The sequence below is a fragment of the Heterocephalus glaber genome, unplaced genomic scaffold (genome assembly GCF_053883595.1).
Source record: "Heterocephalus glaber isolate CG9 unplaced genomic scaffold, H.glaber_assembly_v1.0 deba00001472, whole genome shotgun sequence".
NCBI classification, from domain to species: Eukaryota; Metazoa; Chordata; class Mammalia; order Rodentia; family Bathyergidae; genus Heterocephalus; species Heterocephalus glaber.
In genome coordinates, this window is record NW_028258315.1 from 19,763,273 (window position 1) to 19,776,358 (window position 13,086).

General features: G+C 36.9%; 1 protein-coding gene across 8 annotated transcripts in view; it reads left to right on the top strand.

Annotated features, from left to right (window-relative positions):
• Cdkal1 (CDKAL1 threonylcarbamoyladenosine tRNA methylthiotransferase) overlaps window positions 1–13,086 on the top strand; it is a 627,362-nt gene that overhangs the window by 421,225 nt on the left and 193,051 nt on the right. For all 8 annotated transcript variants that reach the window (XM_021260567.2, XM_021260565.2, XM_021260566.2 and 5 more), the window contains one exon: window positions 4,184–4,329. In XM_021260567.2, coding sequence (XP_021116226.1) covers window positions 4,184–4,329 — 146 coding nt within the window. The remainder of the gene's footprint in view (window positions 1–4,183; window positions 4,330–13,086) is intronic.

Sequence of the window (13,086 nt, forward strand, 5' to 3'; positions counted from 1 at the left end):
CATGGCTGACTTGTGAACATAAGTAAATGAACCAGTCACTGAAGGTAGCATAGTGTATGATTCAATTTATATAAAATGTCCAAGGTAATGACACAGAGATAGAAAGTAGGTTGTTTAAGGGCTAGAGCAGGTCATGAAATAAGAGGTCATGGGAGTATCTATTACTGAGTACAGAATTTGTCTGGGGGAGGGATGAAAATGTTCTAAAATTAGATCGTGGTGGTAGTTGTACAACTCTGTGAATATACTAAAAAAAGGTTATTTGCTTGTTTTGAGAGAGCAAATTGTATAGTATATGAATTATATCTTAAGCTATTTTTAAATTGTTTCCAAGGAATATGGTTTAGTTTCCCTCTTTTTCTTTGAAGTATTTTTTCACTTCATCATATAACTTAGGTTAGCTGAAAACATTGTACTGTGTAAATTTAGCATTTAAAAAAATAATATACTTCATAAAAATTATAATCTAAGAGGACTTTCTGATTAACAACTATTAATGTGAATGTAAATGAATCTGAATGCACATATTAAAATATTTATATGCTCTCAAATACTGAGATTTTGTTAAGCTAGTAGTATATTTATGCAAAACCAGGTAGACTTTAATGATTAATTTGATGACAGCAGTGCAAAAAAAATGAAACTTAGTAATTCTTTTAAAAATTTTGCCCTTGCCTAGGATTGCTTTTTTAAAATTAAGTTTAATTTCATTCAATTCAGTTTCGTTTTTCTTTATATTTTTCAGAATAAAAAATAACAAAGTGATATGATTAACCCTTTTAAGAAGAAAACACCGTGGAATAGCACAAGATAGAAACACTGTCTTAGTGATCTTGTGAGCCATTTTTCAGTCCCTACCCATAAATTTATCATCTATATTTTAAGCAGCATTGATACACCAATTTTTAAGTTATAAAGGACCTTAGTAAAATAGATATTATTGTCACCCAGATTCCTCAAACACACATGCACCATGAGGGCACAGACATACCTGCCTTCTGCTCAGACAGCCTCATAGCTGCCATTCATCTTGGAACTAAGTGCTCCTTTTGCCTTTGGTGAACCTGGACCCCACACCACACATCATTTACAGATTGCCTCCATGAGGAAAGACCTCGTGCCTCCACTGTAGAGCTCCAGCAGACCTTCACAAATACAGCCCACATTGGGGCTACCTTTAAAGACTACTTTTAAAGTGTTTTCATTTTTACTTTTATATATATATATGTATTAAATTTCTTACATATATATAGTATTTGGTGGCATTGAGCTACATCTCCACGCTTTTTTTATTTTGAGACACAGTCTCATTTAGTTGTCCAGGCTAGGCTTGTACTTTTGATCCTCCCGCCTCAGCCTCCCACAGTTCTGGGATTACATGTGTGTGCCAACATGCCTGGCTGGTTATAATCCTTCTTTTACCTACCTGAATATATACATGTTTGCCTGCCTTAGCCAAACTGGACTATTAATAATTGCAACTCTATTTTCCTATCAAAACGTAAATATATTTTACTTTGATTTTTATTATTCAGCGAATACATATATATCAAAGCTCGGTTTTCCATTAATATGTATAATTTTATGTCAATTAAAAATAAAATTTTATAAATTAAATATATTTCGCTCTCTTTTCTTTGTATGTTGATGTAGTTGTTACCTGTATTGATACTTAAACATTTGCTAGTAAACTTAGCACAATAACAGCCACTGTGGAGAGTCAGAGAAAGGAGTAAAATATAATCTCTGCCCCCACAGAGTGTTTAGTCTCCGAGATTCGTTATCACAGTGCTGGGCAGAGCCAAGTAAACACTTCAGCAACACCAGGACAGCTTGCTGAGGGATCCTGGCAGAAGAAGTTTTGGCAAAGTGAAGGCACCGAAGATTGTTCTTAACCAAGAGTGCAGAGCAAAAAAGTGAATAGAAGAAACAAACACAAAATATAAACTTTGTCTCCCTAGGGTACATTAATCTCTGTTTAGTCATGACTCTGTTAGTGGCAGAAATGCAGACCTTAATTGAGGGACGTGTTTATTTTTTGTGTTCTGGTGCCTACCATTACACAGTTGCAAAGTCTGTAGGATGAAGCTAAAGGTAATTAGTGATGGGAAGAGTTACTTTGAGAACCAAAGAAGAAAGCCACCACATTTATCCTACGTGTTTGCTATTAACCATTTTAATCTGTGCATTGGCATCACTCACGGGCCCAGCTGCCCCTGCTGCAGTATCCTGTTTACAGTAGGTGGCCACCCTGAGCGTTTCCAAGAGAAACTGCTCTCCCCTTGGGCCCCGAGTCTGGGGAGGTCCCCCAGGTTTTTATGTTACAGAGTGTGTCTCTTTCACCTGGTAGTTAGGAACTAGCTTATTGAAAAGTTATTCTCTGAATTGTAAATTCCCATAATCTGTATGAAATTGTGTCAATACAAACCTTAATTACCTTCTAAGGAAAAAAGACTATAAGATAATGTGTAGTTTATGTATTGAGTGCTTACTACATAGGCATATACTGGATTATCTTCAGTTATTTTCACAGTAGCCCAGTATCTCTATAAAGGGGATATTATTACTATAGCCATTTTATATGAGAAATCCAGGGCGTAGAGACTAACAGTAAAGTTTTATTTTACAAGTGTGTTATGTCATTTCTCACCATAGTAGGAAGCTTAAAGTCACTTGAAACTGTAAGTCCTGCCCCTTTGTACAATTATTTTTATTGAATGTTTTGGGGAATCTTGAACAACCTGAAAATCAGAGCATCAGAGCAAATAACAAGCGTATTTACCGTAGAGTACAAAATGATAAGGGTTACTCTGCCTCATACACAGTATGTCTTGAGTAAGGGTATGAACAGCCTGCTAAGTACTCAGCCCAGAAAATATATTTAGTTATTCATATTCATTCATTCTCATATTCTCTCTCTCTCTCTCCCTCTCCCTTTCTCTCCCCCCTTTTCTACTACCTAATAAACTAAACTCCAATTCTACTGCAGTACAAGAGAAGGTATAAATTATATCTATAAGTAATTTTATTTGGTAGTCTGAATTTCTTAGTGAAAAGTATTTTATTTAAAGAACAACTAAGCTGCTAACACTAATGTTCACAGTCGGTGAAAAGAAAGTGGAAAATCAAAAGGCAAGGTGGATCCACGCTCATGACTGACTCTTGAATAACTAAGAGGTAACTGTATGTAATTGGGCTTTTTGATTCCACAAGATCCCTCAAAATACAATTTTAAGGATGAAATGAGATATCCGATGTGAAACTGTGGTACTTTGAAAACAAAAAGTCACTGGACACCTGCTAGTTATTAAAGAGAAGCTCCTTTTTGACATTTTTATCACTGGTATTAGTTCTCCCTCTCCCCTTCCCCTCCCCTTCCCCCTGCTCTTCCCCCCTCTCCTCCCCCTTCCCCTCCTCCAGGACTTTCTCCCTCCCCACCTCTCCCTCTCCCTTTCTCTCCTTGATTGATCACTTGACAGCTTGTACCTGGGAAGGACTAAATTGATCACTTTCCCTCTGGATTGCAGAAATAATTCAGTTACCACAGCTTTACCTTTGCCACTCTTGTATCCTCTTTGTGTCCTCAAAGGAATTTTAAAACACCATTTTTCCTAATTTGTTTCACTCAAATTTCCTCTTTTTAACTTTCTAACATAAATTCTTCCCTTCTGCTCCTCCACACGTGAGTGAACTGGTAGGCTTCATTATCTGGTCTTGGCTGTGCATTCCTTTTTGTCCTTCAGAATTTTTTTTTTTTAAGTGTTGACTTAAACTTGAAACACCCTATTCAGGCACACAGGATGATGAGGTCTCCGTTGCTTGCTCAAATACTGCTGGTTCTCCTGCTAATGCAACAAGAAACCCCAGAGGTGAAGAAGGACGGTGTTTACTTTGAACTGCTAGAAGATCTTTTTGCTCATTCTGCATTACCTGATTTTTATGTCTTTTTTTGGTCATCTAAGAAACACAGTGAACAGGAGATGATTCTTCTGGGGAATCCAAGGAAATGGATACTAAATTCCTAACTGTCCTAGAATTTTGCAGTTGATGCTCACTGAAGAGGTTTGATGACTGGTCTGTTTTCAGCTTTGTCTATTTGCTTGCACTTATGAGTGTTGATCAGAGGGAAACCATTCCCTGATTTGTTAAAACAATGAATGCTTTCTCCTTCCATTTCTTTAAGGAAATGGCGAAAATCCTCAATCATCCCCGAGTCTATGCTTTCCTACACATCCCAGTCCAGTCTGCCTCTGACAGTGTGCTCATGGAAATGAAGAGAGAATACTGCATGGCTGACTTCAAAAGAGTAGTGGATTTTCTGAAAAAGAAGTAAGTCTGTTAGTACTTAAGAAAATAACCACTTTTTTTCTCTCAAAAGTGTGTGGCAACAATGCACTTACTGCCACCTCACAATTAAAGGTACAAGAGAGAAAGAGAGACTTTGGAAGCTTTCAAAGCCTTTCAGCTTCCTGGGGCACCCTTGATGTGGTTTTTTTTTTCTCTTAGCTTATATCCTCCTCCATCTGTGCACTGCACACCATTCATTTGTGGGAGCTTGCCACTCTTTCGAAGATTCCATGAATTGTGATTATTTCTACACCTGATCTGGTAGATGAAAACTGTTTTACGTTTTGCTTTAAATCTCCTTTAATGTGGCTTTTTGAAGTCCTGAGCTGGTTTTGACATGGAGGTGGGGTCAGGTCTTGTCACTACAAAATAGATAATTTTCTACTGACGAGCATTTTCGCAGAAGATCTGGAATGCCTTTCCTTTCACACACTAATCCCTGTAGTTTACTTGAGTACTTGTGATTTACCAAGAGGCTTGGGGATTCTATTTTTTCAAGTCCAAATCACTATTGATCAAAATTAAGGCATATTTACACAGTCTCAGGCATGAATGATAATTTTGTTTCCACAGAAAACACTTGCAGCTCATAATTATGTTCTTCAGAATGCTACTGCTCATCACCAGACATGGGATGCCTCCTGTGATTATACAAGGCAGGAAGTAGAGATGCCAGCCAAGGTCACACAGCCCTTCTCAGGTCTAGGGCATTGTTCTCCCCCCTGGAAACATGTCATTTATCTTGGCATATTTGTGGCATGGGCCTTACTACTTTCCATGATCTTTTTGCTCTGCTGTTTTTCTTGATTAGGATTCAACTTTTTGTTTCCATCTTCTTGTTTATAATTATGTACCTTTGTACCATGTCGAAGTACAACATGGATGTGATTGCTTTATACAAATTGTAAGCAATTATTTTTTCCACCTTTAGTTAGTCACTTATCCTGACTGCATGCAATTGTTGTAAAACCTTTTTCTTCTCCTATTTACTTTTTTCTTCTTTTTTCATCATTTCTTTACATGTCTTTTTAATCTTTTTTTCACCTCTAGGCATTTCTTGATTAATCTAACCACCAAGAATAAAGACAGTGTGCATTCAAACAGATACACCTAATTATTCAAATATTCAAATCAGTGAACAGAAAATATATTTATTCTCAGATTTCATAATTAAAATCATTAAGTATAAACAGCCTTCAAAGCAGAAAATAGTATAACAGCAGATCTCTTCCAGCTCTGAGGCTCTTGGTTGAACAGAACTGGTTGAGGCATTTTTGTGTGAAATGTCTTTTGCTAGCCCATATACCTTTCTTGTATTTATTGTGGCTTTTGCAGGTAAAGTTGTATCATGTAAGAATCCTTTAATGGTCTTGTCACTGAAGAAGGAAATGTTTCAAAATTGCAAAAACATTGTTAAACCTGGGAAATTTTTTTCTCTCTTGCTTGTTAAAGCAGTAGCAAATAATGCACATACTTCATGTTATGCAATATTTTGCCAAGAATGGCCCTGCATTGTGTTGTGCAGAATGGACGAGAATGCCTTCCAGATTGTTGCATTAATGTGACTGTGTGGGGTTAGGGAACCAGCTCCACTTGGGTGAGTGCTGACTCGCTTGTTTGCAGAATCGCTGTGGCCACCGTAAGCATTACAAATGCCAGCCTTCTGTTGCTCTGAAGAAGGAACTCTTAAATCTGTTGCCTCTTGAACAGTTTCAGCCACTTTTATGAGCTGTGCAGAAGGCAAACAATGGTCACATCAAGTTACTAGAAAATAGTCTCTTGCCATTATTTGTATACTAAGCTCAGAGTCTTTTCTTTGGATTCTGAGTTACATGAGGCATCCATGTAGCTTTTCTAAAAGTATTTGACTAGCTGGAGATTCTAAACCAAGTTCTCTACCCAGGGCCTGCAGTGTTTCCAGTACCAGAAATATCAGAGATCCCTGGACAAGATACAGGGTATGCCCAGAGAAGACACCCCATCTCACACTCCTCTATCCATAATTTGAACTGCTGTGAATTCCTGGAATATAGAGTATGACTAGCCAGCGAGCCATCTCCAGGGGATTTTTAAATTACCTGTGCTATATATGCAGCAAGGATAGAAGCAACCTGGTATCTAAGTTCACACTTAGTAGCTAAGATGTATTCGAAAAATGTAGACGGTGGCAAATGTGATGTACCCATTTTATATAGCAGATAATTGAGAAAATTTCAGGTACCCTATTTATATCTCTAAGATCACTTAGTCAGCAGTGGTAATTTGACTCAGGTACTTCATCAGAAACATAAGATTGTGTATTTCACTGAGGCCATCCTGTTGCTTGTGAAGACTAGTACTGCCCTGTTCCCATGGAAGACAGCACAATCCAGCTTTTTAGTTTAGTGACACAATTTTTCTCTCCTCTTGAAGAAGTCCATCGATCCAGTGGATAACTTTCAGTCATTATGGATGCTTAAAAACAATGAAATTTTAAGGAGACTTCTATTCTTCATTTTGCTTATTTTCCCACCATAAAAACTAACCAAACTTTATGCCAACTAGATGAGTGCTTATTTTGGAAATGCCAAACTTTCAGAGCTTTCTATAGGACCAGTAATCTGGTAAACTGGTCCACATAAAATTGTTTTGTCCAACATTTATTATAATTCAATACAATATATTCATTCTTCAAGGGCCTTATACTATCATGTTGCCCTGATTTTTGCCCAACACTTATTCATAAAATGATCCTGATTTACAATGGTATGTTTGGTGATCTCTTCTAATACTTGCTTTTTAAATCTTGTATGAATATGGCCTTTTCTATTTGTGTGTCATTTCCTATGAAGTCTTTGAAAATTTTGTGGGAGGTAATAATTCTTTAACAAATATGAGTTTTATTTATTTTTTTCCTCCTGTCTGTGAGGTTTCTCATATCTTCCTGTTGTGAATGAGGGATGAGGCATTTCCTAATCTGTTTCCTCAAAAAGCCAATCTTTAAAAGAATTTATCGTTATTTAAGCCTGAAAGCCAAGGTATGGAAGCTTACCTGAAGCTGAAGGCTTTTTTTTTTTCTTTCTTTTTTTGAAACAGGGTCTTAAGGTGTAATTCAGATTGCCCTTGAACTCACTATATAATCCAGGGTGGCCTTGAATTCTCAGTGATCCCTCTGCCTCAGTCTATAGAGTGCTGAGATTACAGGCATGCACCACCATGGCCACCTGCAGGCTTTTAAACCACTAATTCAGTGGTATTTTTGGAGCCCTGCTTCTCAAACTGTGGAAGGGAAATCTTTTTAATTAATTTTCTTTACAGTTGAAAATAGCCTACGTTTTACCTTCGAGCAATGTAAGTTTACAAGTGAGCCAACTTGAAGCTGATTCATTATTCTCTTCGGTTGTTTGAAAGTTGGCAGCTAGTATCATAACAGCAGCTGGATTGACGATAACCTAGTAGTGTTGGCACATGTAGAGGCATATGGGAATTTATTAAATCATGCAACCTTTGCAAGAAAGAGTGTCTAAATAACTTAATACACTAATTTAAAACAGCTGGTCATGAGCAGACAATCATATGACTTAAATTATTCTATTCAGGTTTATTAATCCAGTTCAATGTTAAGTAACTTGATGTTTTTATTTAAGTGAATATGATGATTTCTTAAAATATACATTGGGATGTGTAGGGACATGAAAGAAGCAACATATAACTAAGCAGGAGGTACAGTTCTGGTTTGAGGAAAAAAAATATTTTTATAGTTTCTAATAAGTACCTTGTAAATTTTACTACTTTCATTAATTGTCACATAATTGGTTTCACTGTTGTGTTTTTAACATATTATTGAGATTTTTTTTAAGTGTAAAACTTGAATTACTTTTTTCATGTCATTATCAGAATTACTTCCCAATTTGAGGATTTTTTTTTTTTACTTTGTTATATTGGATTTCCAGGCCTTGGGACCTTGGACATCAACTTTATTTGGGGTCTACTTATTAAATCAGCAATGATTTTACATGATGACGCCCCACCATAAACCATGTATTAACAAATATTCAAAAAACAATATGCAGAATTCTTTTCTCAATCATGTGTTCTAATGCTAAACAAAATTTTCTGAACCCTCAAATTTACACATTAAAGTGTGAATACATACCTGCAAATGTTCTATTGATATATTTTAAGAAATGAACAGTTAATATATTAAAAGCTCTACCAATGTAGGCAAATTATTTTGTTGGAAGCCCAGTGGCTTTTTGGTTTATGTTAATTAGACCCTAACTAGTTAATATTTCCATCCTCCTTACTCAGTAAATTCATTTTGGATGAATTAATTGACAGTTAGTGCTTTTACCTACAAGTGGCACCTTATTGTACTATCTTTATGTTGATTTTTATTCCATTAGGGCTTTTAAAATCATTTTAATAGTGCAGATTAATATTATACAATGGTGTGGTTTGTTTGGGGAAATTGGTATATGTACTTAACATGTCTTAATAAAGTTCAATCCATTACTCCTCCTACTTATTCTCTCCTCTCTCACTGATCCCCTTTTCTGCCTCTAAAAGCCTGCTTCCTGGTTTTTTGTCATCTCTCTTTAATATTATTTATTAAGCTTCTTATATAATGAAAAACATATGATTTCTAACTTTGAGTCTGGCTTATTTCATTTAATGTTGGTTTCTATTTCCATTCACTTTCCTGCAAACAACATAATTTCATTCTTGTTTATGACTGAGCAATATTTCACTGTATATTTATCACCTTTTCTTTATCCATTCATCTATTGATAGGCCTCTACACCATTCCACAACTTAGCTATTGCAAGTTGCACATGGTATACATGTATCACTACAGTTTGCAGTCTTCACTTCTTTCACGAATCTACCCAGATGTGGTATAGCTGGATCAAAAGGTATTTCTATGTTTTCTCCTTTGAGGACTCTCCATACTGATTTCCATAGTTGTAGTTTGCATTCCTCCCAACAATGTAGGAGAGTCACCCTTGTTGTATCCCTATATGCCCATGCCTGGCATCCACTGTTTTTTACATTCTTGAGGCTAGCCATTCTGGATAGAATGAGATGGACTTTCCATGTAGTTTTAATTTGCATTTCTCTAATGACTGGAGATGCTGAACATTTTTCATATACTTTTTGTCCATTTGAACTACTTCTTTTAAGAAATATCTATTCAGTTTATTTGGCCACGTTTTTTGCTTTTATTGTTTTATGGGAGTTGAATTTTTTGTGTTATTTATATATTCTAGATATTAATTCTCTATCAGAAGAACAGCTAGCAAAGATTTTCTCCCATTCACTAAGTTGTCTCTTCACTCTGTTGTTTCCTTTGCCATGAAGAAGCTTTCTAATTTGATGTAGTCCCATTTGTTGATTCTTGATATTCCTATGCTTTTAGAACCCTATTTGGGAAGTCTATGCCTATGTCTGTGGCTTCAAGTGCTTCTCCTGTGTTGTCTTCCAGCAGTTTAAATGTTCCTGGCTTTATTTCTAGGTCTTTGATACATTTTGATTTGATGTTAGTACAGATTGAGAGATAGGGTTCTAGTTTCAATTTTCTGTATATGAATATCCAGTTTTTCCCAGCACCATTTTGTTAAAGAGACTGTCTTTTCTACGTGTATGTTTTTGGCCCCTTCATCAAAATTCAGATGGTTTTTAGGTATATAGGTTTGTGTCTTTGTCTTCTGTTTTATTCCATTAATCTACATTTCTTTAAAAAAATTTTTTTTGTACCACTGGGGATGGAACTTAGGACCTCACACATACAAGGCAAGCACTGAACCTCTGAACTACATCCCCCGCCCCGTTGTAATTTTTAATCCCTGAGATTATTTATCTGAGATACTGCCACATCTCAAAATACTGTGTGCCTCAGCATTAATTTGTCTCATCATTTATAGAGCATTAACACTTTTAGCACTGTGATAGCCATTCTTATACCACTAAGTTTACTATATCCAGAGATTTCCCAGTGAAATGCCACAGCTAATCAACAATGAGCATATGAGGAGAAAGAAGAATATTTGGTAAGGGTGAGGGGACAAACGAGGTTTCTCTACAACCACACTGAGAAAGTTTCATCCTCTGATCTCTCTGGTGTGTGCTTACACAGTGAAGGGGCACCAGGGCACAGAACCAAGATCACTTTAACAGGACAATTTCTGTGAGTCATAGAGTTAACTCATGTTATGCAGCCTGTCCTATGACCTACTTTTCCAGTCTGTTATACTATTGGTCTAATGTAAAGACTGTTGCTCTAGCAATGGAGGTAATATAGTAGTGGATTCAGCAAACATTGAGGAGATTAGATGTACAGCATTCACTTAGAAGGGAGGAGGAGGAAGGGATGCTTGAGTGTCAAATTAGCACCCTGTTATCCTAAGACATGGTAGAAAGTAATGTAGTTCAGTAATATGGAAGAATGAGAAGGAGCAGTTTGGATAAAGATGAGTTTGATTTTGAACATGCTGAGTTTGAACTGGCTGACCATAGAGTCCAAGGAACAGCCTTGTAAGCTGTAGGAAAGATAAGGATCTTGAGGTAAAGGCTCATCTGCATTTAAGTAGTAGATAAAGCTGAAAATGATGAAATCATTGGGAAGAAACAAATGGAAGATGGAGAACCAAAGTCTGGGGAGCCACCAGTATTTAAATGTTGGGAAAGGATTCTGTGATGAGTTGAAAAGACAAGGTGAGCCCACGGAGGAGGCCCAGGAAGAAAGAGCACCATGCAAGCCATGGGGCAGTACAGTTTTAGGAAAAGGAAAGTGCTAGGGTCAAATGTCCACCAGAGCGGCCTTCCATAAGCAAGCACCTGGACAGGTACTCTGGCGAATATGAAAATGTATATATTTAAATGTTCTTCTCCAAATACTGCTGCTGTTCAAAAGATACCAAGAGGGCCGGGGATTTTAGCTCAGTGGTTCTGCTGCCTGCCTCCCAAGCACAAGGTCCCGAGTTTGATCCCCGGTACCAAAAAGCAAAAAAAAGATATGTACAAAAGATTCCGGGATGTATTAATATCCAAAGTGAAAGTCTTCATGGTCTTTTGTGGATAACTGTGTCCCCAGTTCCTAGCATAGTGTTCAGTGTGCTCTCTGACTGACTCCCCACACACACACATGCACACACACCTCTATGCTATGCAGATAGCAAGAGGCACATGATCGGGAAGTTGGATTAACAGGCATTTGTTGAGGGGATGGCACATGCTCTAGAATCCATCAGAGGAAGGTTTAGAGTATTAGTAAGACTTTGTCAGTCTGTTTTAATTAAAGTTCTTTTGGTAAACAAGAAAATCTCGCACTCCTTGCAGAGAAACTGATATACAGTATTTTCTTTTGTAGAACATAATACTTCCCTTCTCAGAGATTCTGTGTTTTGTGAACCCCTGCTGGCTAATAGCTAACAATAATTATTAAGTAACATTTATTGAGCCTATAATACGTCGAGCCTATAATAATAGACCTTTACATAGATCAACTCATTTAATTCCCACAGTGGCACATACTCAGTAGAAAATATCACACCCACATCGCAAGTGAGGGAAGTAAGACAGAAAGAGGTAACTTGCCCAAAGTCACAGAGCTAATAAGTGCTTAAGTTGAAATTCAAGCTCTAGCTTAGAACTGTCCAAACTTTGTTCATTATTCTTATGATTATTCATAGATAGAATAATTTTTGAAATAATCAGCATAGTTTTTCAATTAAAATTATACTATGCAGTTAAATAAAACATTTAAAATTATTCATCCTTCTCCTAGAGCTTTACTACATCTTCCTATGGTTAACATCCCCTCCTTTTTAGTTTACTCTCCACCCAGGCTGAGAGTCACTGGGTTAGGTAACGGTAAAGGAGCAGAGTGTGAATGTGAATGTGACCATGAGAAAAACTGCAAGTGGAAATAATGTGTTTAATCTGTAACAGTGATTTTAATTTCAAAACTGCAGAGTTTCTTAATGAAATATGTGCACACATTTTAAATTGCTAAAGAGAAGGTTGTTTCCTATGTGGTAGAGCTATTTTCCTTTATGATCAATTGCTTCACAATCATCAAGTCCTCATTTCTTCTCCTACTTAACCATCTTTCCTGAAGCCAAGTACACTAACTGTCCAACCCAGGCTCCTGCTGTAAGCAGTCTGTTCCCAGACAGGATCCATTCCATTACTGGTCTCTTTTGCCTCATTGAAATCATAATTCTTTGTACATATCTACCGACTGTTCTACTGTAGGACCTTGTGTCCTCACTGCAAACTAGGGGAAAATCAAGGAGCATGCACAGTACTTGTGATTTTGAATGTTCTACTCAACTTTGCAGTAGGTCCCATTACTTTGTCAGAAGCAAGCAGGAGGAAGAAGACTGGGTGATGTAACCCATAATTGCTTTTAAGAGTGAATCTTGCTGAGCATGATACTGCACCCCTATAATCCCAGCAGTCTGGGAGGCTGAAACAGGAAAAGCACAAGTTTAAGCCCAGACTGGGCAAGATAGCAACTTAGTGAGACCCTGTCTTAAAATAAAAAATAAGAACAAAGAGCTGGGGATATAACTCAGAACAAGCGTCCTGGGTTCAATCCCCAGCATTGCAAAATAAAAGAAATAAAGAAAAGGAGAAGGAGATGGTCAGATTTGTGGAATCTCAACAATTTAAATTCTGGAAGTAAGGCCAAAGTGGGGGAAATCCTTGTCAATTAACATGAATTGTTAAAATGCCTAAGTTTTGCATTTATTCAAC